Source organism: Lonchura striata, chromosome 7 (genome assembly GCF_050655825.1).
Source record: "Lonchura striata isolate lonStrDom1 chromosome 7, ASM5065582v1, whole genome shotgun sequence".
NCBI classification, from domain to species: domain Eukaryota; kingdom Metazoa; phylum Chordata; class Aves; order Passeriformes; family Estrildidae; genus Lonchura; species Lonchura striata.
Window position 1 is genome coordinate 20895860 of NC_140709.1, and position 25977 is coordinate 20921836.

At 44.2% G+C, this 25977-nt stretch overlaps 1 protein-coding gene across 6 annotated transcripts in view; it reads left to right on the forward strand.

Moving 5' to 3' along the window:
• The window catches only part of RAPGEF4 (Rap guanine nucleotide exchange factor 4), a 152007-nt gene that overhangs the window by 121906 nt on the left and 4124 nt on the right, over positions 1 to 25977 (forward strand). For all 6 annotated transcript variants that reach the window (XM_021552514.4, XM_021552515.4, XM_077785053.2 and 3 more), the window contains 6 exons: positions 8934 to 9059; positions 9515 to 9693; positions 15376 to 15466; positions 17693 to 17743; positions 18340 to 18427; positions 18758 to 18822. In XM_021552514.4, the coding sequence (XP_021408189.1) occupies positions 8934 to 9059; positions 9515 to 9693; positions 15376 to 15466; positions 17693 to 17743; positions 18340 to 18427; positions 18758 to 18822 (600 nt within the window). The remainder of the gene's footprint in view (positions 1 to 8933; positions 9060 to 9514; positions 9694 to 15375; positions 15467 to 17692; positions 17744 to 18339; positions 18428 to 18757; positions 18823 to 25977) is intronic.

The following is a 25977-nucleotide window of genomic DNA, read 5'->3' on the forward strand; positions in this document are numbered from 1 at the left end:
CCGGGGCCCTGTGCGAGCGAGCCCGGGGCCCTGTGCGAGCGAGCCCGGGGCCCTGTGCGAGCCCGGGGCCCTGTGCGAGCCCGGGGCCCTGTGCGAGCGAGCCCGGGGCCCTGTGCGAGCGAGCCCGGGGCCCTGTGCGAGCTCTGCCGCCCTCTCCCGGGAGCAGCGCCGCTGACCGCGCGTTCGCGGCCGGCGCTGCGGCTCTTGCACCCGCCAGTTTGCCAGTGGGTTGGCTGGCAGTATTTTAGCAGCGCTGGCTCAAACACTTCACCCTAGTATGTACAACAGACTACTTAAACTGTGACTTGATCTCAAGCCATGTTTTAAATCTCTGTTTAATACTTCACCTGTGTGCAAAATCATAGATCGTGTGTCGTTTATTGGGCGGCATGGAGGTGCCTTTCAGAAATATTCTGTACTTAGTTCTTTCTCATAAGACTGTGTTTATATCATTTTAATCGGCCTAGCCAGGAATTTGCAATCAGAAATTGTGCATCAAATTTGTGTACTGTCGACAAGAAAGTATGAGGTGTGGAGTTGCGTTATGTATATGTTTTATTATCCCTGTATTATGTATTGGTTTATTCCTTTGTACCCCCGTGTGCAACTTGGTTTATCCCCAGTTTTCCCGCCTTGTCCGCCCTTCCCGCCTTCCCAGTATCTATCCATCACCCTGAAAGAGGCATTTTACCCCCCCCGGGTGCCTTGTCTATCACTCGGTGCCCCTTCCCATCCATCCAGAAGCTTCCACTCAGGGCACCGGGTGATTGGGCGAGGACCTGGGGCTCCCCCCATATCCTTCCCCCATTGGACCCCACCATATCCCCCCATCCCGGAGCCACCCCCTATCCCTATCCCCATTGGTCGTTGGATACCCCTCCCTTACAGTTTATAAGCCAGTGCAAGCACCTTGTGCTTGTTCCTGTTGGCTGGCACCGTTCTAGGATATTTAGCCCCGTTGGGCTACAATAAACTCGGACTTAGCCCCCAGCAGGATCCGCTCTTCATTTACCACCGCGAGGCTTGCTAGCGCTGCCCGGAACCCACAAAGGCACTCTCCAAACCCCAGCTGGGAGCGGCGGAGGGTGCCTCCATCGCCCGCCCTCGCCCCACAAGAGCTAGCCGGGGCTGAGATAAAGGGAACCGGGGCGGGAGCGCGGCAGCTGGCGCCCAACGTGGGGCCCCGTTTTCGCGGCGTTGGACCCTCGTTTGAGGATTTTAGGGTCGCGCAGACCTGAAGAATCGTCCTCCTGGCCGTCAGCTACCCCGGCGAGAGCAGACCCACGTTTTAGTGGGTGGCACTCTTGGGGACAGGATCGGCAGCTCTGGAAAGCACCTCCAGAGTCGATTCTCTCGCGGAGAAGCCCTGCGATTGGTTTTTCTTTTCCACCCTTCCCTCTCGGACCCCTGTGGTTTGTGAGTATAGGGGCCCCTGGGGCTTTCCCGGTCCTTTTTTTGGTTGGTTCCTTTCCCCTAGGTTTTAGGGGAAGGATCCCTTTTTGGTGGGTTTCTTTTTCCCCGGGGTTCGGGGAAAAAATTCCTGTTTTTGGTGCTTCCCTTTCCGGGCGGGAAGCTAAAGGACCGCGACAAAGCCGGAAGTGTGGTCTTTTGTTTTTCGTTCGTGTTTTCCCAATCGTAGGCGCTGCAGCACGATTTAACATCTAACAGCCATGGGTGCAAGGCTGTCCGTGCCGCAGAAGAGCATTTATTCCCAAGTTGTGGGTATCCTTTTAGTGGGGGGAATTAAGGTTAAAAAATCTGAAGTAAAACGGTTCGTTCAGTTGTTGTCGCAAACTTTCCCTGACATTTCGCCAGCTAAATTATACCAAGCCCCTTTTTGGGAACAGGTAGCGGAGAAGATCCTGCGACAGTCAGATCTCTCTCTCTCCATATTCACCCATTTGGCTCTCCAAATTCGCGATATAATTAAATATCGCTACGAAAGTCTGCTACAGCCAGCCGCAAACAAACCGATCCCCAGTTCGGCGGGTAGTTCATATAACCCTACTCCGCTTCCCTGTCCCTCAGCCCAGTCGCTGCAGTACGATGCGGCAGCCGCCGCTGCGGCAGAGCGCGGGGCGGCTGCTGTCGCTGCTCCCGAGGCTGCCGCTGCGGCAGAGCGCGGGGCAGCCGCTGTCGCTGCTCCCGAGGCTGCGGCTGCGGCGGGCGCTGCGGGAAAACTGCGGCAAAACTCTCCCTCTCTCCCGAAGTCGGGTATTATCAGACAGGCATCCCGGCATTGCCCGCAGGCAGATTCTGGCCCCTCTGAGAATACCCTAGACACCCCGCAGAGCGGTGCAGGCACTGTCTCTGCTTCTACCCGTTCCCCTTCTTCCCCGCGCTGTACAGCCCCGTCCCGTAGAGACTCCGTTCGTTTTCAGTTATCCCAGACCCCCGAAGATCCCTCATCCCCCATCCTCCATCCCCAAACCCCACGAAATGCCTTCCCTTCTTCCCCCTTCCCCAGGACACAAGATGGAGGTGACCGCGTGGGTTTTCCCGCCACTCGTGCTCCTTCTTCCCATGATCCCTGTCCTCCCCCCTCCCATAATCCCTTCCGGCAGACCAACCCCTTCTGCTCCCCGGATTTCTCCGCCCACCTCCCTCCTCCACCCCCCGTCAACTCCCCCTCCATTGAATTATTCAACACCCCACCCCTCAACTCCACCCCCGGGGAGGGGAGTCCCCACCATACCACTCCTCCTGCTCCAGACCACGCCTCGTCCCCTGGTTCCCACGACCCCACTTCCAGTTCCCACGCTTTCGGTTCCGGGGGGGGGGAGCGTGGGAACCCCGATCCACCCCAATCCCTACCTGCCTTCTCGGCCGCACCTGTCACCTGTACCCCGCGGCAGGGGGATAGGCCCCTTGCACAGTGGTCCCCCATCCCCCAGCAGACCATCAAAGAGCTCTGCAAGGCCAAGAAGGGGTTCGGGATGGAAAGCGAATACTTCCGAGGCTTATTAAAAGCAACCCTCTCCTCCAAAGAATATGTCCCAGCAGACATGCGAACTCTCTTCTCCTGTTTAATTACCCACGGAGAATTCCTCATCTGGGAGTCCGAGTGGAAGCGGGAGATCAGAGAGGTGTTACCTGACCTCTGGGCCAATGCAGATAGCTCTAGGGATGAGGATGGGGCTATAATATCGCTAGACCACTTGTGTGGGGAGGGGGATTGGAAAATGGGGACCAAGCAGGCGAAAAAAATCCCCAGAGAGGCGCTGCAAGTCAGCACTAGGGCAGCAGAAAAGGCGTTTTTTAAGTTAAGACCCAGCGGTACGGTTATTAACTTCTTGTCCCTAAAGCAGGAATCCCTAGAACCTTTTGTCGCGTTCGTGGATCGCTTGCATCACGCGATGGAGGCTCAGGTCCCGGACGAGAGGCTGCGAGAGGGGATGCTTGCCACAGTTGCGAGGCAGAACGCTAACGACGCGTGCCGGCAAGCAATCCTCAGTCTGCCCCTGGACCCTGAGCCTACCCTTCAAAGCATGCTACAAGTCTGTGCGAGGAAGGTGACAGTTCCTGCTAAAGACATTCCAGAGACTCCTAAACCACCCACAAAGAGAGTAGCCTTCGTTGAAGCCGTGACACCGCCAGCCACCCCTTCTCCAGATCGCTGCCCTACAGGAGCACCCCCGAGGGGACAACAGCACCATCAGGCCTGCAATCTATGTAAGCAGAAGGGACATTGGGCTTCCCAATGCCCGCTGAGGGACGAGTTTTTTAGGTTTAAACAGCAGCAACAAGAAAAGAGTGCCCCCAACTCGGGGGGAAAACAAAAAAACTGAGTCATCAGCGCAGTCCCTCCCTGCGCGAGGACATAAATATGGTGGGTTCTATAACATCAGAGGAGGGGAGGGACGACTATCTGCAATGCCCACCTGAGGACATTTCACTAGACTTGACACACCAGATTATGGCTGACAAACCAGCCTATATGAGAGAAGATGTGGATTTCATTCCCACTGCTTGGCTGGGTCGAGGCCCGAACCAGCCCAAGCCGATACTTAACATCGTATCTGGTTTCTCCCCATATAGGTTGGCCCTGACTGAAGCTCTGCACCTAAGGGACAGCGACTGGCACTCCATCGCTGTCGACACAGAAGACCCAGGAACCTGGAGGAACCTCCACAGTAAGTACATCGTTCTTGGGGACACAAAATTCACGCCTCTCGAAGTCACTATTGCACCATCCCTGACATCTAGGAACACCGAGCGATTAGTGGTGTGGCTGCACTGCCCCCATCCTCCAGTCTTCCTTCCCAAGGGCCAAATCATCGCCCAAGCCATTCCAGCATCTGGGCCTCCGGCACACCCTGAGGATCTATGGAAAAAGTCAGCGAAGAAGAGCTACCAGGTGTGCCAGGCCCAGGTCATAGGGAAGGAAAGACCAAAGCTCTCCTGCTATATGCGGAAGGATGGGGAGTACAAACACCTAAGCGGTCTCCTAGATACAGGAGCAGACGTAACAGTCATTCCCGAACGGGATTGGCCGTCACGCTGGGAATTGCAAAACGTGGCAGGGAAAATTCAAGGTGTAGGGGGTTCTCAATTGGCAAAGCAATCAAAAAACATCGTAAAATTTGAGGGGCCGAACGGACAATCGGCCTATTTACGCCCGTTCGTATTAGATTACACAGAACCCTTATGGGGGAGAGACCTGATGGCCCAGTGGGGGGTCACAATTAACATCCCGACCCCCCAGGTTTTTCGGGCAACAGTCACTGAAGAGCGTCCTACCCGAAAACTTAATTGGCTCACAGATACACCAGTGTGGGTAGAGCAGTGGCCGCTCAATAAACAGAAATTAAAAGCGCTTCGGGAGCTCGTGAAGGAGCAACTTGCCAAAGGGAATATCCAAGAAACAACATCCCCCTGGAATTCCCCCGTCTTTGTCCTGAAAAAACCTGGCAAAGACGAGTGGCGCCTCCTTCATGACCTTCGCGCCATCAACAATGTAATAGAAGACATGGGTCCTCTCCAGCCAGGGATGCCGTCCCCCACGATGTTACCAGAAAATTGGGAATTAGCTGTCATTGACATCAAAAATTGTTTTTTCCAAATTCCCCTACACCCTGATGACGCACCACGGTTCGCCTTCTCAGTTCCTTCCATCAACCGAGAAGCCCCAATGGAGAGATACCACTGGAAAGTTCTTCCCCAAGGCATGAAAGTCAGCCCAAGCATTTGCCAGTGGTACGTCTCTTCATTGCTGTCCCCTGTGCGTGCAGCCACCGAGGGCGTGATCATCCAGCACTATATGGATGATATTCTTATTTGTGCCCCCAACAGCGATCTACTTACACACGCGCTTAAACTGACAACCAGTGCGTTGGTTGCTGTAGGGTTCGAGCTGCGAGAAGATAAGATTCAAAAAATGCCACCTTGGAAGTACCTGGGTTTAGAGATAAACAAGCGGACCATTGTTCCGCAGAAATTGGCCATAAAAAATTCAATTCGGACTCTAGCCGACGTGCAGCAGCTGTGTGGGTCTTTAAACTGGGTGAGACCCTGGTTAGGTATTAACAACGAAGACCTAGCCCCTCTTTTCAATTTATTGAAAGGGGGGGAAGAGCCTAGTTCTCCCAGGGAACTCACTCCAGAGGCCAAAGCTGCTTTGCAGAAGGTTCAGGAGGCAATGTCTGCCAGGCAGGCCCACAGGTACGATCCGGGCCTGCCCTTCAGATTCATCATATTGGGCAGACTGCCACACCTCCACGGTGTCATCTTCCAATGGGCAGACACCCTAGGAAAGGGCAAGGATCAGGACAAAAGGGACCCACTCTCCATCATAGAGTGGGTATTCCTGAGTCATTCACGATCCAAAAGGTTGACACAGCCACAAGAGCTGGTGGCGGAGCTAATCCGCAAAGCGAGAACGCGGATTCGGGAGCTGGCGGGGTGTGACTTTGATCACATCCACATTCCTTTGAAATTAGAATCAGGCCAATTCACAAAGGCAATGTTAGAACACCTGCTGCAAGAGAATGAATCATTGCAGTTTGCACTGGACAGCTACACCGGAAAAATTTCTGTTTTGAGACCGGCCCACAAAATTTTCAATTCCGAAATCCAATTCACTCTGTCAACAAAACAAATTCAGAGCAAAAAACCCTTAAAGGCTCTAACAGTTTTTACGGACGCGTCCGGAGGGTCCCACAAGTCAGTAGTGACTTGGAAAGATCCTCAAACTCAGCAGTGGGAGGCAGATGTTGTTGAAGTAGAAGGATCCCCTCAAGTAGCTGAGTTGGCCGCAGTCGTTAGAGCTTTTGAGCGGTTCTCTGAACCTTTTAATTTGGTAACTGATTCGGCCTATGTAGCAGGTGTAGTGTCTAGAGCACAGGATGCAATCCTGCAAGGTGTCTCCAACGATGCCCTTAACAGGTTGCTCTCTAAGCTGATAAAGCTAGTCTCCCACCGAGAGCAACCGTTTTATGTGATGCATATCAGGTCACACACCGACCTGCCGGGGTTCTTGGCCGAGGGTAATCGCCGTGCCGACTCCCTCGCTGCCGCCCCCGCACAGCTGGCGCCGCTCCCGGACAAGTTCCAGCAAGCAAAGATCAGCCACCAGCTTTACCATCAGAATGCGCCTGGTCTGGTCCGGCAGTTCCATCTAACCCGAGACCAGGCCAAGGCCATTGTGGCCACATGCCCGTCCTGTAAGTCGCTCCCACTACCATCGGTGAGCGCAGGGGCTAACCCTAGGGGTCTGAAGTCCTGTGAAGTGTGGCAGATAGACGTTACTCATATCCCCTCCTTCGGGAGGATGAAGTACGTCCATGTCTCCGTGGACACCTTCTCTGGAGCAGTTTTCGCCTCTGCCCACACAGGAGAGAAGGCCAAGGAAGTAGAGAAACACCTGATACAAGCCTTCTCCATGCTAGGCGTCCCAAAACAGATAAAAACAGACAATGCCCCCGGGTACACATCCAAGGAATTCGCAAGCTTCCTGCAGCAATGGGGAATAGAACATAAAACTGGCATCGCCTATTCCCCGACAGGTCAAGCCGTGGTAGAGAGGACTCATCAAAGCATCAAAAGGATGCTTAAACAACAACAGTCGTCAGCTAAAAATGAGTCCCCACAGGTTCAGTTAGCGCGGGCCCTTTTTACCATCAATTTCTTAAACTGTTCCTTCGAGTGCCTCAACCCCCCCATCGCGAGGCACTTTAATTCCTACGAGCAGAGCAAGGTCAGGGAAAAGCCGCCAGTTCTCATTAAAAACCCTGAGACCTGGCGGCAGGAAGGACCCTATGACTTGGTCACCTGGGGACGGGGGTACGCTTGCGTATCCACGCCCTCAGGCCTGAGATGGGTCCCTTCCAAATTCGTCAGACCATATGTCCCTAAGACCCAGAAGAGAAAACCGGACAGTCCTCAAGTTGGGTACGCCGCCCTCCGACGGCGGAAAAGGTCCCCCTCACCTGGTCCCCCCTCTTCCCTCCCTGGCTCCTGGGATTCTCTGTTCCCCTTTGAGTTAGACCTCCCCTACCTCGACTATTAATTTCAGTTGCTTTCTAAAGAAACAGGACTTTTGCTGCTGCTGGGACTCATTGTGTTTCTTACAAGCTTTAACATAGTGATGAACTGAAACCCTTAAACAAAGAAGGGTTTCAAAAAGAAGAATTTCCAGAAAAAGGAAACATCTAGTTTTAAAATAAGCCCAGTGACTGTGAAGACCCCGTTTAAAGACTTACTTTATCCTCTTCACCTTTCTTTCTTTTTAAACAAAAAAAGGAGGAGATGTGGAGTTGCGTTATGTATATGTTTTATTATCCCTGTATTATGTATTGGTTTATTCCTTTGTACCCCCGTGTGCAACTTGGTTTATCCCCAGTTTTCCCGCCTTGTCCGCCCTTCCCGCCTTCCCAGTATCTATCCATCACCCTGAAAGAGGCATTTTACCCCCCCCGGGTGCCTTGTCTATCACTCGGTGCCCCTTCCCATCCATCCAGAAGCTTCCACTCAGGGCACCGGGTGATTGGGCGAGGACCTGGGGCTCCCCCCATATCCTTCCCCCATTGGACCCCACCATATCCCCCCATCCCGGAGCCACCCCCTATCCCTATCCCCATTGGTCGTTGGATACCCCTCCCTTACAGTTTATAAGCCAGTGCAAGCACCTTGTGCTTGTTCCTGTTGGCTGGCACCGTTCTAAGATATTTAGCCCCGTTGGGCTACAATAAACTCGGACTTAGCCCCCAGCAGGATCCGCTCTTCATTTACCACCGCGAGGCTTGCTAGCGCTGCCCGGAACCCACAAAGGCACTCTCCAAACCCCAGCTGGGAGCGGCGGAGGGTGCCTCCATCGCCCGCCCTCGCCCCACAAGAGCTAGCCGGGGCTGAGATAAAGGGAACCGGGGCGGGAGCGCGGCAATGAGGTTTATTTTAGAAATTATCAGAAGATCTTGCAATCACTGCAGATTTCTGAAGCATGCTAGATGTAGAAATTCTAATCATTAGAATCAGAAATATGTAAAAGTATTTGGCTTGTCCTTAGTGGCCTAGTTATTTGTGTATGTGAAAAAGGAAACAAAAGTTTTTTGGAAAGACCTATGCTTCTAAACAAGCACACATGCTTTAGTTAGCATAACATGTATTATAGATTCAAAATTTAGAACAGTGTTAAAAATAACACACTGAGTACAGTCTGGTTTATTTTCTTACATTGTCTCTGAAGAGCTTTCAGAATTTTCCTGACTATCCTGTGCATACTGGATACTGGTTTTGCACTGGGCTTCTCATTTCCTAATACCTGCCTGTGTTTAAAAGCAAATCTCAGTTTTACTGCAATTTCAGTTTTACTATTAGAGACACGATTAGGAAAGTGGTCACACTGAAAAAAAAAGTTAGAAATATTATGAAATGAAAGCACCAACCATTTGATTTAGAATATCTAAAATATTTTTATAATATTTTCTTGTTTGTAGGCACCATTGCCAGAACAAGAAGGACCATCTACTGGTACAGTAGGAACATTTGAACTGATGAGTTCCAAAGACTTAGCACATCAGATGACAATTTACGACTGGGAGCTCTTCAACTGTGTGCATGAGGTATGAGGCTCTATCTGTTCAGCAGTATTAAAAAGTGTTTAACTGTACATTGTAGCTTTGTGCATTATTTCTGAGGCCTTCTCTAAGCTTGATTTTCAAAAATTCTACAATAAAGCCATCTGCAAGTTTTGACAGTATAAGGCATTCTTAATTTTATAGACAAAATACAAAAATAAAGTTAGACTTCTTCTGGACATATGCTGCTTGTTGAATTACTTTTGTTTGTTTTAGGTATTAAGTTGTTTGTATATAATCTGTCGTTACACTTCTACTATGCCTGCCTTAGCTATTGTATACTGAATTTGTAACTTGAATCCTTGTCATCTGTGCAGCTATAAATGTAAGCTAAACTGCAGAGCAAGTTTCAAGCTAGATACTTGCCTGGTCAGTCTTAGTCTCTTTCCTTGAAGAAACGTAACTTCAAAAATAATTCCAAACTGTTTTCTCATTCCTAGCTGGAATTGATCTATCACACTTTTGGAAGGCACAATTTTAAAAAGACCACGGCAAATCTTGACTTGTTTTTAAGAAGATTCAATGAAATTCAGTTCTGGGTGGTCACTGAGATTTGTCTTTGCTCTCAACTCAGCAAGCGTGTTCAGCTGTTAAAGAAATACATTAAGATAGCAGCCCAGTAAGTATACAATCATATGGGAGCTGGAAGTGAGGTTCACTATAGTCAATGTGTTTTTATTTTCTCTTTTCAGACAGCCACACAGAGTAGAGATTAAAACATTCTGTATTTGTTAATTCTGTCTGTTTTCTTATAGGGCTGTATAAAACCTTGTTCTTCTTTTACATGTTCTTCTTTCTTGTGCTGCTCTCCATTGCTCCTTGATCTGTGATCTCTTAGGACCATGGTTACACATCAAATTTGTGAGAAAATATATTTCAGTTCATTAGGAGACTCCTTCATTTACCCTTCCATACATTAGCAAATATTAGTATGTGAATTAGTAAATATTAACAAAATTGAGCCTAATTCTCCTGAGAACAGAAATGTTTCTGGTTCTGCTCAGGAGAACCATTCTCAGAATTGCCCTGAGTGGGAAAATAAGAGGGGAGAGTAAAGAGATGTAGCATGGAGATGATGACACTCATGTTACTTTCATTCAGTTTGGGATTTGCAGCAAGTTTGCTGATGATACGAAATGTAGGGTCTTGCACCTGTGGAAAAGTAGCCCCAAGCAGCAGCACAGGTTGGGAGCTGACCTACTAAGGGATAGCTCTGCAGAGAGGGACTGGAACAGTTGGTACATCACAAGGTCACCATGACCCAGAAGTAGGCCTGGGGGCCAGGAGGGCCAGTGTGATCTTGGGTGCATCAGGAAGAGTGTGGCTAGCAAGTCAAGGGAGGTGTTCTTCCCTCTCTATTCAGCTCTGGTGAGGCCACATCTAGAATACTGTGCCCAGTTCTGGGCTCATCAGCACATAAGTGACAAGGAGAGGGTCCAGTGGAGGCCATGGAGATTATATGGGGTCTGTAGCATCTCTCACATAGGAGGAGAGCCTGCAAGAGCAGGGCCTATTTAGTCTAGAGAAAAGTAGACTGAGAGGAGATCTCATCCATACATTCAAATATTTTGAAGGGGGGATACCAAGAGAATAGTTTCAGACCCTTTTCAGTGACTGACTGAAAAGGGAGCAGTGACTAACTTCAGAGAGAACAGGGGTATATCTATGCCCTGCATAGGTACAGATTTTTGTTATACTCACCCTCCCTTTCCAGTTCATGGTGTATTTGTTGCATTTTTTGATGTCCGAAAAACAGTTTGCTGAGGTCTGTAGTGTTTCTCTACAGCTCTGGGCATTGTAGCTAGAAGCCTTTAGGCAGTTCTACCAAGAGAGATGCTTTTACTTGCAGTTAAACCAAGGTTTTAACTTTTTTGCATCATTACATGGAGTTGTGCAAAGGAAGAGATTACTATTGCTGCTGTGATGCTGCCCTCCTCCCAGTTAGTAATTGCACATAGCTGAAGTCTGTGTTCACATCAAAACTGGGGATCAGTGTGGCTCCTTCCTCCAGGACACCCTGCTCTGCAAGTACCAGCTTCCTTCTGGGTCTGCTTTGGGCCCTGCAGTTGGATTATGGTCAAAGCTGAAGATTTAAAAAATCTGGTGGTGGGCATAAAGGATCAGATTTATATTTAGAACAGAGGGCAGAATTTACCTCTTTAGTTTCTAAAAATACACGCACCGCATGTTCCATTATCTCACTGCACAGCACAGGAGTGGGAAGCGGCTGGCGGGCTGTGCCCAGGAGAGGGCAGTGGCACCCACACAGATGTCGGGGTCTTTCCTAATCTCAGGCACGAAAAGAGAAAATGTTGAAATGTGGTCATTAAGATACAATAGTAATTTCCATAAACACTTGAAATCAAGTATCCTAAAAATTACAGTTAAATATCTCCTTAATAAACTGCCCTAGTTTGTGGGTTCCTCCAAGTCATGGGTTTAATCTTGTGCTATTTACAACAGCCTGACAACCTCCTGTTTACTTCCATGTTTCTGGTATCACTACAATGCTAAAAATAAATAGCTAAAAGCAGTCTGCTCTGCTGGGTCCTCTTTGTCTCCTAAAAGCAGAGAAATCCAAAGCACAAGATTTTCCTCTGTACAAACCAAGAGGGCAGGTTTAATTCCAGCTGCTGGAAAGGCGCTGGGGAGTTTTGCCAGGCTGCTGCCCTCTGTGCAGTGCTGCCATGGTAACAGCTGCTACACATGCACTAAAACAAACACAAAGTGCACCAAAGTTAGAGAGGAGAAAAAGCCCAGACCTTGAAGCAATATCTTTGAGGAAGTTTTGCCTGTGAAGATCCTTGAGACCTAATGAGAACTTTACCCTACCTAGAAGTACTAGACTCATTAGAAAAGTGTTCAGGGAGAACAGCTTAGTGCTGCACTATTAATCTTAGGCATGACTGGTGGTAACGAGATGCCTTGCACGTACTCATTTTCAAAGCTAACTGCTACTGAGAAGCTTTTTTCAGTTCTGTGGCTTGAGGTGCAGATATCATTGCAGAAGGCACATCATTTTGTGTCTGCCACCCCATGCACCCTTGATGTGTGCTCCCAGTCTGTGCAGGCAAGCGCAAGGCCAAGTGCTGGCTCCAAGTGCTGTGCACATGTGCTTTCAGTTCCAGGAGCCAATGTCGCTTTAGCATCTGCTGGAAAAGGATGTAGGGGTTACCAGGTTCATATCTTTTCTCCAGCTATTGTAGGAATGAACTTTCAAACGAAGGAAGAAGTGAACTATATTTCAAAGAGTGAGTTCTTCCCATATTAATTGTATAAGAAAGTCCTTCTGGGATGTCCTTGCACATACTCTTACGGAGATCTGCAAATGCAGTTTGTGTGTATTTTCTCTTTGTGGATATATTCACAGGCTGTTTAGAAGCCTTCTTGTGTATTGATGTACTTGGATACTTTCATTCAAATTTTGAAAATCATTCTTTTTGTACATATGCATATGTTATAAGCCCAAGGAGCCTGTAAGAAATTTCTGAAATGTGTGTTTACAGAAAAAATGCCAAGATGAATATGCTTCTGTAAGTACAAAGAGACTTTAACCATGTACATATTTGTTTTGGAGACCAGAGAGTGTGTGTGTGTGTTTACTATTCATCCTAACAGGAAGGTTTTTCTGGTGCAGTCCATTCTGTGGGGCAGAGGGACCTCAGCTCTGAGGTGGTGCATTGTGGTTCTTCCGAGGATCCACTTTTTGACATTTTACATGGAGTTTATATGCAGTAGAGCCATACAGCTCTGTTTCTAGTGCCTTACAGGGGTCCTTTATCTGGAACTGAGCTATTTATAGTAGTCCCTGTAGAATTTACTGAATATCTGGGGTAGAACATCATGTGTCTATATGGATTTTAACTGGGACTTTGTCAAATTGTATTCCTTACCAGGGTATTTGGGAAAACATTTCCTTTTTAATATGAAGGTAGATTCAAATTAAATATTGCAGATACAGTTGCAGCTGCCTACTTTGTTTGAGCACTAGTTCTGTGTGTTACTAATTATTTTACCCTGCCATAATTTATTCCTAATCCTGTCATGGGCTGTGGACAGTTATCCCTTTATGGATTTACTTGTGCCTAGGGAAGAGGTTATCATGGACAGTCTATGCTTTCTGCTTTTCATCTTTATCTCCCCTCAGATCCACTAACTAGGCACTCCCTGACCTGGACTAGTAGAGTAAGTTGATGTAGCTTTAGCATTTCAGTTTATCCTTTCTACCCTTGCTCACTGTCACTAATCTAATGTGGGAGAATTTGTATGAGCAGCTCTGCCAGAAGATCTGAGAGGGCAGCAATTTCCCAACAGACCAACCAGCATATGGGAGAGATCATTTATTCACATGCTCAGTGTTCACACAGTGCAGACACAAGTGAGGCCAAGATCTCAAGGATTCACTCACTCAATACAAAGTCTGGTAAAATGGAAGTACAGAAAGAATAGAATGGTATGGATGATGAGTGATGGAGAATAGGATGATGTGACAATTATGGAGTCAGAGAGTAGGATGAGATGATTGTACTAATTTTGTCTGAAGCTAAGGATACCTCAGAGGAGCTAAGAGCTTCAATGATTAATTAAAAATATGAGAATCATAGATTGAATCTTGTTAAAGTTTTCTTGGTAAGTCATGGAATCATAGAATAGTTTGGGTTGGAAAGGACCGTAAAGATCATCAAGTTCCAGCCCCCTTGCCATGGGCAGGAACACCTTCCACTAGACCAGGTTGCTTAAAGCCCCATCCAACCTGGTCTTGATCCCTTCCAGGAACAGGGCATCCACAGCTTCTCTAGGCAGGCTGTTCAGTGTCTCACCACATCAGTGCCCTCCTTTGCACTCAACTCCAGCAGATCCATGTCCTTCATATGTTGGAGTCTCAGAGCTGGAAACAGCTCTGCAAGTGGGGCCTTTAACAGGGCCTCAGAAGAATAGTAGGGGAGAGCTACCCTCCTTGGCCTGCTGGCCACAATGCTTTTGCTGCAGCCCAGGACATTGTTGGCTTTTGGGGCTGCAAGCACATACTATCAGCTCATGTAAGATTCTTGTACTTCTCCCCAGGGCAGCTCTCACTCCATTCACCCAGCTCATGTTTGTGCTTGGGATTTCCTCAACTTAGGTACAAGACCTTGCACTTGGCCTTGTTGAATTTCATGAGGTTCACACAGTCCCACCTCTCAAGCCTGTCAAAGTCTCTCTGGGTGGTATCCCTTCTGTACAGCATGTCAACTGCACCACACAGCTTGGTGTCACCAGCAAACCTGCTGAGGGTGCACACGATGCCACTGATAGAGATATTAAACCCCAACAGTCTCAATACCAACCCCTAAGGAAAGCTACTGACAGCTGAAGAAACAGAAACTGAGGTACTGAAATTGGATGTTGGCATATCAGTTGAGAAAAATAAGAGATTACTTGCAAAAACCCAGTGAGATGCAGTTTTGTGGGTTTTTTTTCTAATAAGCTTTTTTCTATCTCTTTCCTTCCTATTGAGTCAGTGAGCCACTGAGGCAGACCCAGCTGAGCAGTTGTGTTGACTATGCCAGTCAGATTGACTATGCCCATCAGATTGTATCTGTTCCTTCATATGACATGTTGGATCTTCATAGCACTCAATTACATGTTCCAGTTTTTCCTGACTGATAGCAAAATCCTTCTTTGCATTAGAGATGGAGTATGACCTGGAGCTCCTTTTGCCCAGGACCTCTTTAATGATGCTGGTAACAAATGGCTGGTCTTTTCCTGAAACATACTAGAAGTCACAGAATCTGTAAGTAAGAGAAATCCTACACTGCAGGAGAGGTCACTGGCATGGGGCATCTCTAGACAGATGGTCTTCTCCCTTTAAAAAGAGTGGCCCTGTAAACTGCAATGAAGATTGCCTAAGGAGAGCTTCAAGCATTCATTAGCTGTTCAGGAGCTGTCAGCAAGTTTGCAGCAAACAAAGTTATAAACAGTTGTTTACACTGTTTCTGGTATCCCTTGGGACTGAATTGAGCCCAGTTTCAGTACTGTGTTTCTGGGTGGAGAATTGCTTCAAAGACTAGAAGTCCTTGCGGAAGCTGGCACCCAGTGAAGCAGAAGAAGGGAGGTCATTTTAGGAGGGAAGGGAAAGAAGCCTTCAGAGTGTGGTGAAGTGCTAACGCATTGGTGCAGAAGTGTCTGCAAGCATGCTGGCCAGGACTGCCTACATTCAGTCACTCCTAAGCTAGATGCCTGGGTTCAGCTCTCCTAAGGTTGTCATAAGTACTGCTCTGACTGATATATACAACTTAAAGTCTGTCCCTTTGTGTTTCAGCTGTAAAGAATACAAAAATCTGAATTCCTTTTTCGCTATTATTATGGGACTGAGTAATGTTGCTGTGAGCCGTCTCTCATTAACGTGGGAGGTAAGTCTTTGCTAAAATCCTGTTCCAGGATTTTATAAGCTTGATGGGGACTTGTGCTTAGCAAAAACATTAATTGGGCCTTTATTATTGATAAAACTAGATCTACTAATTCAGCTCCTAACCATAAGCCTTAGCTAAAGCTGACAATATTTATTGGTAAGGCAGTATAGTATACCCATGGACGTGCTGAATAGTCACAGCAGTTAACAAGAGTGGCAACAGTGGCTCCTGTTGCTGAGCTAAACTGCCCAACAGGATGAGCAAGCTAGCCAGCTAACTTCTTAGATCAGCCCATCCTCTGTGTGCCTTCACTTTACTGGTGTTTCAATGAGGTCACTCCACTGATAATTCTCTAAAATACATCCTCTGTTTATACATATTATTTTCTGATCTCCACAGGGACTCTGTTGCCCTGTTAAAATGTGGGTTTCTCCTAACCAGTTCTGGTTTTCTCTCTGACATGCATTTCCATGCTTACTGGCAGTTTGGTCTTCATTCTCAGTGCTTCCACCTTTTTCTCTGGCTTTGCTCTTTCATATGAGTGTGTAAAAAGGGTGCAGTGTCCAGCACAGTGTAACCACTGAGAATATACTTGTTATCAAAAGCATAACAGATTTAAATGTGCATGCATTTTGTTCATTAGAAATTCAAAATAATTAGCATGACTGAGGTTATTGATGCGACTGAGAGCAAAATTTGAATACTGTTAAAAATGTGCTCTGAAACAGGACATCAGACTAACATGTCTGAGAGTATACCAGTCCTGTTTTCAAAAGTACTTGTATCATATAAAATCACTGCTACAGGCAAAGCTTTTCAGTTTCTCAAAACAATAACCCTTTATTTGTGGCTACTGAGAGGAGTTGGGAGAGCTGAGACAGTATAGGACTAGAGAAGAAGGAATTGAATGTATATACTACATACAGCAATCTGAAATGGGCACCAGGTCTGAGCTGGTAGCAGGGCAGATCATATGTACATGTGGAGAATTAACTTGAGATCATGGAAATGTTATCACACTCTGGTTCTTTAGAGCAGCTGGTTTAACGAGAATTTCTGCAATTTGATTTTTAGCCAGATATATACAGAAAATACTTAAAGACAAACATACCAAGACCTGATTTTTTTCCTATATTATCATGCATTTACATTAGTTGCATGCAGAAATTAGATATTTGCAGGTGCAAATGTCCAATTATACCACTTACTTCACAAATACCTAATCTGCATGCATATGCAAACTAGGCACACAGTTGTTGACACACATCATTAAAAATTAGGCCCTTGCTGTGGCACAGTGTAAATAGCTTGCTAGGGTACACACTTCAAATGTAGAAAGTATTGCAAAAAATAATTTTTGTACTATGAAGTCTCTATTAATTTTTAATGTTATCCACTGCTAATAGTAGTCTGAAAAATTCAGCAAATACAGAGGAATTTCTTATTAAAAATAACTGACATGTTCTGATTGTACATAAAAATTCACAGTGCTCTCTGAAACTAATTTATAACATATCTTATAGTCTTTAAAGTAAAGTTATTTAATGTGCGTAACATACTATGCATGAGGGGGAAAGAAAAATTTTAGTAAAGCCCATCTCATCTCAATCATTGCATGATCATCTGACCATTATTCATTTGTGTAGGTATTGTGGACTGAAAAAATATTTATTAATTTGTACCCCAGAAAGTGATGGAGGACATTTGCTGCTGAGCATGTCAAAAATTTTACTAATAAATGCATCAGCATGAGCAAAAAAACCTCCTGGAAACGCCCAGGCCTGGATATGAATGTTTGCAAGGGCAGTTCATCATAGGTATGAATAATTAAGCTGATCTGCCCCTACGCAAGCTGTGTGTAAATTATATTTTCAGATAGGCTATAATCAGGGATGTCCTGAAAGCATCCACATGAATTTCCATTACATTCTGAATTCAGTGATTGCTATGTGAGTCAAACAAAAATCTGAATCTAAACATCCCAAAGGACTAAATTCAAGTCGGGGTTTAAATTAGGATCCAGGTTTCATGGCTGGTCCCGTCTCTATTTTTAATCTGGTTGCTAGGAAACATGTTGTATTTTAGATTAGCACATTGTTAGAAATATCTGGCAAAAAAAGAGCACTTTCCTGACTTAGGGCGTTGTAGAAGGAACTAGCATTTACAGTAAAATTACCGCACTGATCAGATTTAATTAAGGTTTGCTATTTTTGTTTTTATTAACAGAAACTCCCAAGCAAGTTCAAGAAGATCTATGCAGAGTTTGAAAGCTTAATGGTGAATAGCAATAGATCCCTTATTCTATGCACAGTCTGAGATAATTCAGTTTCTGATTTGAATTCCTTGATTCAGAACATTTTATATGTCCTTGTTTGACTTTAAGAAGTTTATGATCCCATTTTAGAGCTGCTAAAACAAGTATGTATGACTAATAAATTATACTCTTAGGAACCTACTCTGAGAGAACTTATGTACCACTCAAAGTTAATCTGGGAACTCAGAAAAGCTTCATCACTTGTTTTCCAATAGTACATATGGGAAATTCTATTTTTCAACCTGGATTTTTCCAGGCAATACTGGATCTGCAGGAGGGAGGAAGAAATATGTGGTTTCTTTTATGAAGAATGTTTTTGTAATCATGTCTAACCTAATTATTTGGCATGAAAAAATGTTTGTGTTTAGTGGCTGCATTCTCATTGTGTAACCAGTCCAGGAGAATGATAAAAGGTGTCTGAATTTGCAGATGCACTTTTAAAGTCACAGGAAAAAATAATGTTTTTAATAAATGCCATGACGTCTAAATGAATGCATATAGTGTCTTGATACATATAATAATACATATTAGTAATTATTTGATTTATCTTTTTTGTAAGGATCCATCAAGAAACCATAGGGCCTACAGACTAACTGTAGCTAAATTGGACCCTCCAATAATTCCTTTCATGCCACTGCTTATAAAAGGTAAGCTTGGATGTTACCAGAATTATTAACTTGAAAGCTATTTGTCAAATATCTGAAGGATAAGAGTAGCAGCAAGAAAAAGCAAAAATCAATCTCAGTGTGAGGTATGATCTTTTTCCATTATGAAAAGCGTGACACAGAGACAAGACAACTGCTTTTGTACATCTGAATATCATACCTCAATTTTATTAGTCTTAGAAATGCTGCAAATTAAAATCTAAATATTTTACTTTTACAGATGCTACAATTTTTATAAGGGTAGATCATTCTGCTGTTTTGTACGGCCATTATTCTGAAATGGGCTTTTATGTGTTTTTTATTTCTATACAGATATGACGTTTACTCATGAGGGAAACAAGACATTCACTGACAATCTAGTAAACTTCGAAAAAATGGTATGTATGGCATATTTGAAAGGAAACTTAAAAATGCTTCCCTATTCACCTGTTCAAGAGTGAACTTCTCAACAGTGACTTTCAGGGCTAGAGAGAATGAAGGCAGAACCAAGACCTGGCAAAAATAGCCTGCATTGTACACAGAGCCTGAGGCCTCTGGTTTTCTGGAAAACCTCACAGAGGTGGAGAATAAACTGCCCACTCAGCCTTGCAGAGCCAAAATGCTTCCTAGGAGAGGGAGTATCAGGGACAGGAAGCAGAGCTGTTAGAGACACTTTTTAACAGTTTGGGACCAACTTGTGATTTTAACTGCTGTTCCTTCAAACAGACCAGAACTGCCTCAGGCTGGAATAGTTCTGCATTGCTCCTTGGAGAATGAAAAAAACATTGAAAAGAACTTGCACAGCATATATTTTCTTCTTTCCGTTCACAAATGAAAAGAGGTCTGTGGCTTGATTGCTTTCCTACTGGAAGGGAAAATCAATGGTAAAAGGCTAGAGTATGCTCAAATTTGATATAAGTCCTGCACCTAAGCTGTTATAGTTTCAAACACCATTGTCAAAAACTTCAGACAGACAACTTTCCATGGCAGAAGTCTCAGCTGAAACGGGAGTTTCTCAGCAGTGAGAAGACATTTTCTTGGTTGCTAAGGTCATGATTCTCATTAGTGTGGTTAATGACACCAGTATCTGAGAACCTGCATTAGCCAAACCCAGCTATGGCATCTGCATAGGAAAACCAAACCTGACTTACTGCTCTGGCAGTCAAATCACAGAATAACTAAGGTTGGAGAAGATCTCCAAGATCCCTGAATCCAACTCTTAGCCCAGCACCACTGGATTCCCCAGTAAACCTTGTCTCCAAGTGCCACATCCACGTGCTTTTTTGAACACTGCCAGTCATGGTGACTCCACTGCTTTCCTGGGCAGTCTATTCCAATGCCTGACCACCCTTAAAGTGAAGAAACTTTTTCTCACATCCAATCTAAACCTCCCCTGGCACAACTTGAGGATGTTTCCTCTCAGCCATTCAGCAGCCATGCTAGAGCATATTTCCTCTGGCACCTACATGTGCTTGTTTTTAGTAGTACAGTAATCAGAACCACTCCATTCCACTGGAGTTACATAACTCCAGTTGTTTCCACTGCACTGTGGAGGCATTTATCTGACCCTCTGAGCACTGATAACTGCAGAGGGGGAAAAAGAAGTACTTTAAGCTCTTTAAAAAACTTCACAGAAAAGTGATCATCACTCTGAGTGAATTATCTTAGATTTTAATCTGTAGCTTCAGGACATCCTCTGTTCTTGGGTGAAAATATCCCTTTACTAAGATGAGACATTTTGTAAGTAAATGGCAGTGCTAATGCCTGAGTAAGGGCCTGACCTCATTTTGCAATAATGGCATTCTGTAATTGCATATGCAGACTGTGTTGCCATCTCCTTCCAAAGGCCTTGAGCCTTCTACCTGCAGAAAATGACTTCTTTTCTGCATTGCCTGTTATAGTTAGGTGTAGATATAACAGTAGAGATAGTGAATACTTGGAGGAACACAAAGACTTGAATGGAAAACTTCTAAATGGAATGGATGGCAGTTGCATTGCTATAGCCATGGTTCTGTGGCTAGCTCCAGCATCTCCACCTCACTTGGCTTGTTTACACCTTCTGAGCCAGAAGAGCTGGTACATCCACTGGCCTCAGAGCTCCTGCTTCAAGTTCTTTATGCCTCATTTTGTGTGAAAGCCATTACAGAAGGGAGGAGCTCTTCTGTAAGCACTTCCCGTAGACAGAAGTTCGACACAGGCTTGTTATTTAAGAATAGTTCTGCACCACTCTGTACCACATTTAGGCACTCCCAAGGCCAAGAGTGAATTTTATAGCAGCTTAAACTGATCTGTATCTAAATTGCTGCAGTTCTGCCCTCTTTACCATAGTCTGCTCATTGTCTTATCTTCAAAAGAATGTTACCCCTAGAAAAAGAGTTTGCTAGTAGCACCCAAAAGTTTTAAATAATACTTTATGCTGCAAGAATATAGTACCAGTAATCTAAGTTTTGATAATTTTCTTTAGGAGAGGAATGTGAGGATCAGATAATGCATTTTTGATGCTGCATATTTGTTACGGATTCAGTATTATGTCTCATGTTCCTTAACTCACCAGAAAGGGAAACATTCTCCTTTTTTAGTATTCTAAGCTTTTCTTCAGTTGGTACTCTACCTAAAAGTTCACTCTGCTTTTCCCCCAGGCCTTACTGCAAGTATATCTTTCATATCTTTATTGTTCTTCACTAGCTCTTTTGCATGCTTCTATGGTGCTTTTACTGCCTTTCTCAACCCGTAGCTGTTCAGAGAAACCTGTATTCAAATTCCACCCACATAATTCATTCAAATCCTACTGTGGACCTGGCAGTTTTTAGCTTTTTGCATGTGTCATCAGGTCAAGCAAAGAAGAAAAGCCTACTGTTAAACCTCAGTCACTGCCGCCTACTTGTGTTAAGCTTAAAACTGTCATATCCACACATAATTTCCAGATATTAAACTGTGAAGACAAGACCACTCAGCCAGATAACTCTCTGGTAAATTCTCCTCTCTTTTAAATAAGGATAAGCCCAAGGTGTTTTTGCAATGTTACTTTGCCGTTTTCAGGAGAAAAGTAGAAACCAGATTTTCTCACAGACATCGTGTCTTGCCATTTGTTGCTTCTGTCTGTTTATTGTGCTGCACAATGTTCTGTCATAAGCAGATGGATATTCCTTAGAGTATTGCTGGGAGCCACTCTTACTGACGTTTCTGAAACACCTTGGTTCTTTGGAAGATTGTTTTCTTTTATGTTTGCTGAAGTTTATGAATAAAAATATCTGGGTAGTTGCCACTGGTGGTGCCATTTGCCCCTGGAGGAGGTGGGTCCCTCCTACTCCCATGTAAGCACAGTGATGAAACTGAGAACAGCCTCTGGCACTGCATCTGCATTCTCACCACAGAGCTCTGATCCCGACAGCTGATGTGCTGCTGACAACTTTATTCCTGTAACTGGCAGCCAAAAGTAGAAGTTTGATCTAGTGGCATCTCTTCAGCTGAAACAACTTCCTTTAAATCTTTTCTGTTTTGTGATGTTTCTGTTATTATTTATATTAAATGATGCATCTTAAAACACAGAGAAGCTGTCAGGCAGTGTCTGAGCCAGGAACTCCCTGAGTGCCAGAAGCAGCAAGGCCTGATTTCCCAAATATTTGTGTTTCATGGCTGCTTGAGCTCTCCTCAGATCTCTCCTCGTGGCTGGGGCATGTGTTGTTTCTTCATGGCTGGGGAATTCTGTGTGAATAGGCTTTTGTCATAACATAGGAACTTGCACTACAGCCTTTTTCCTGAAGGAGACAGGAGGACACTTACACAATCTTTCTCTTGTCCACAGCCATCTGTTTTAACACAAAATTGGTAGGAGCTTTCTTGTGTTTGAAAACTCTGGGTTCTTTTTTCAAATTGAACAAAATTATCTAGAGAAGAAGGGAAAAACAGACAGATGGTGTTTAGCCACATTAGCCTAGTCTTTTTTAGCAACTCAAGCTAACAAAGAACAAGATTGAGTCAATTTTTTCCTGCTATGCTTTCCTGTATATCAATCTTTTCAGTGGTGGACTGACAGAACAGTGGTATTGGCAGTAGTAAGGGGACATCACTCTGCAGAGAATTGCTGAGCTTTACCTGTTGCAGCATTTGTGACTGCCTGCTCTTTCTTCCCCTTTCCCATCCACTGATCCCCACAGATGCCTTATCTGGAGGAGGCCGTGAGCAGTGGGAGGACAGGGACACCTATCCAGGGAAGAGAGTAATCACGTGTGGCAAAGCCACAGCTATGGGTAAAGAGGGAGGTTTGTAAACAGACCCATTTCGTTTGTACAAGATGAGAGTAAAGAGTCCTGAACATGTCAGAAATAGGTATGCTCTTTGTATTTGCACTGTGTTTGTACTCTTTACTCATGCCATTGCACAAAGCCTTAAAATCCAGCCTGTAAAATATTATTTATGCATTTGTCAATAAGGCAAAATTACTAAATTACTGGTCTTTGTAGTGTAAGTCTTTGGTAAAAGTCTTTGTCTTCAATAGCAAACAAGCCATGGTTTAAGAGAAGTATTGGATGTCTTTTGCTTACCTCACTGCAAGAAGCTGATGGGGAGTAATTGCAAGCTGTTTCCACCATAGTGTTGCTCAGATGTACATTCTAGTTTGGCATATATGACATGACACCAAACCACCTACATCTCTTCTCCCCTGGTGACTTGACAGTACATGTTAGTTGTAAATGTGCCTTCAGAAGACTCATCTATGTAATAACTGAAGACGTATTTATTACAGAGGAGCAAAACTTCTAAAGCTTTTTAAATACTGTAGTTTTAGTTTGGAAAGTGGAGAAGATTTTGAGAGCTGCAAGTATGTGAAAGATAAAAGGTGGCAGAAGGCAGCAAACACAATTAGTTTGTGATCTAGAATGACCCTCTTCTCAGGTGAAGGCAAGCACCCAAATAGCACCAGTAGTAATAGTTCCTGTAAACTCTGTATGATTTAGCAGATACAGGATGACCTACAACCTGCAGCACATGGCAATATACACCATTTAAGTGACACTGCTTTTATAGCTATGTATTTATAAATGCTTTCCTAGAATTAGGTCTTGGCAGGGAAAGAAGAGAGAGGAAAGTGAGGAAAGTACTGAGCATGACTCCCCTTACGGACAGGCAGTATTTCATACTCTTGACCACTTACTGATTTTTTTTCCCAAATCTCAGCTGCCTAACAAGACTCTGACTGTCAGTGCAGAATTTTGTATTCATAGACAAAGGGAAGATGCAATTAATTGGGAATTTTATGAGTGCCATTTCTCAAATCTTTGTTCAGAGAGCCTGAACAAAGATTACTTTCTATGGCACCTTCTCCATCTGATATTACCCAGCGTTATGTCAGGAATAACACCTGTAGAGGGTGCAGAAGTCAGAAAAAAGCTCTGAAAGTGCTGGCCTGCCATGGCAGCACAAGATAGTGCCATGGTGCTGACCACTGATGCTTCTTTTTGTCAAGCCTCTTCATCCTTCAGGTGCGAAAAGAGGATTAGAGAATGTGTGCATATTTGGTTTCAGGTTTTGTGGAGATGAACAAAAGAGAATTCACACTCTTGTCCATATGCAAAAAAAGGGACAAACATTCTTTAATTTTTGGAACACAAAGATTATGCAAAAAGTGTGTGACTAAAGCCCTTAGTAGTTTTCAATAGCATATATGAATATTTATAATATTTAGCAACCTGGGTTTGGAATGGATTAGAAGATAATGTGCTGGCCTGCTGCCACAATTCCAGACTGTAAAACTTGAAAGGGTATTGTTGTGTATACACAGCATGCTGGTAGTAGCCATTACTTGTTATATTATGCAGTTGGTTCTACTTCAGAAAGATCCAAATTTAGGTTTGTATGGGTTTTTGATAGTGGTCTTGCTTAGCATTTAAACACAGGTTCATCTTTGCAGGCATTGACTAGAGGTAGTCCTCTATTTGAAGAAAAGCTGTACGGAGCAGGCAATTTGAACTTCCATCTGAACTTTTTTTCTGTCCAAATTTCTAGTTTTCTTGCATCAAAAGAAGACAATCTAACTTACCTACAAGATTTGAGAAGGGAAATATCACTTTTGTTTCATAACCTGTTTTTCTGTTCACTTTGTACCTTACAAAGAGTAACTGTTAGGAGCTTAGACAGTAGAACAGCACTTGGAAAAAAAGTAATGTGAAAAGAGCTCTTCAAAGATACATAATGCTTCAGAATCTCCCCATTGGCTTATGGTGCCTTAACATCCACTTCCTAATTAGTTTCTATTTCATCATTGCCAGGATAATTCTGAATGCACAGATAGAATCACATCATCCTCAGGAAAAAGGAAAAGGCGAAGGAGCCCTTTAAAATGAAGTCTTTCAGCCAACTGAAGGAAGCCAGGCAGTTCAGCCTGTACCCAGAAGTCAGACAAGTCTGTTGCCACTTCCATTTTTCCTTGCCTAGAAGAGCCCACATAACAGCAAATTTGAAAGTAGCAAAAACTTTTAAAAAAACCTTCACTACATGCCCCATAATTTTTCTTTCAGTACAGTACTGCATTACAGTACTTATTCTGGATGTTTTGCTTTTTTTGAGAACAGAGTACTCACAAGAGAAAAAAGATTAAAATTATTCCAAAGAACACTTTTTTTGATAAATCCGTTTTCACATATGAAGCTAAATAATAATAGCTCCAGAGATTATTATGATTTGAGGCTTTGAAACCTAAACAGTTACAGGTTCAAAAAATTAGGGTGTGTATTAACAATTCATTTAGAAAGCACATCAAGCAAAACTAGCTATCTTCCTAAAAATGAAGTGTTCTTAGCAAAGCTTCCTTCAAAGCTAGACAGTTTTGAAACCTCATTGTGTTGGCTGGGGCAGTTCAGCTTTATGATCTCTCCTTGAAACAGTTACTGTAGATGAGTATCTTTTGAACTGGTATAAATCAAAGTAGCAGCATCACGTAACAGAGACAAATATGAAGCCATAGAGTCATGCTTATATGCTTGTCTTTTTTTGACTTACATTTGACTGGGTTAGACTGAAAAACTGACACTGTTACATGCAGCATGTTCTGTCTCAGCCCAGTTACCATGAGTAAGAGGTTCCATTGAAGTCAGTGGAGTTTATTCACATGCTTAATGCTAAGCACCTGTGAGAATGTTTGCAAGGTAAGTACCTTAGAGACTCTGCATAGTAATAGTGGCTTGAAGAGGTATGAAAATTACCTTAGGATAAAATTTACTCTTACTTGAATTACAAATGTAGATACATATAACTTTAGGAATAACATAAGCAGATCCATATCCAGATTCCCTAGAGCTTTTGGAAAAGTGTTTTTTAGAAATAACATATTTTAGATCAGTTTCATTTGATAATATAAGGTGTAATCCACAAGCATTTAGGACTTACTTTATCAATAGCGTTTCTTATGCTGACCAACCAACTTATTTTCGTATGCTTGATAGTACATTAAAATGTCTGAGATTATCCATTGTGTGTGTAAGGAATGTCTTACATTGGTGCTTCCCACTTCTGGAATGACAGATTTCACAAGCTTATTTCATTTTCAATATTTT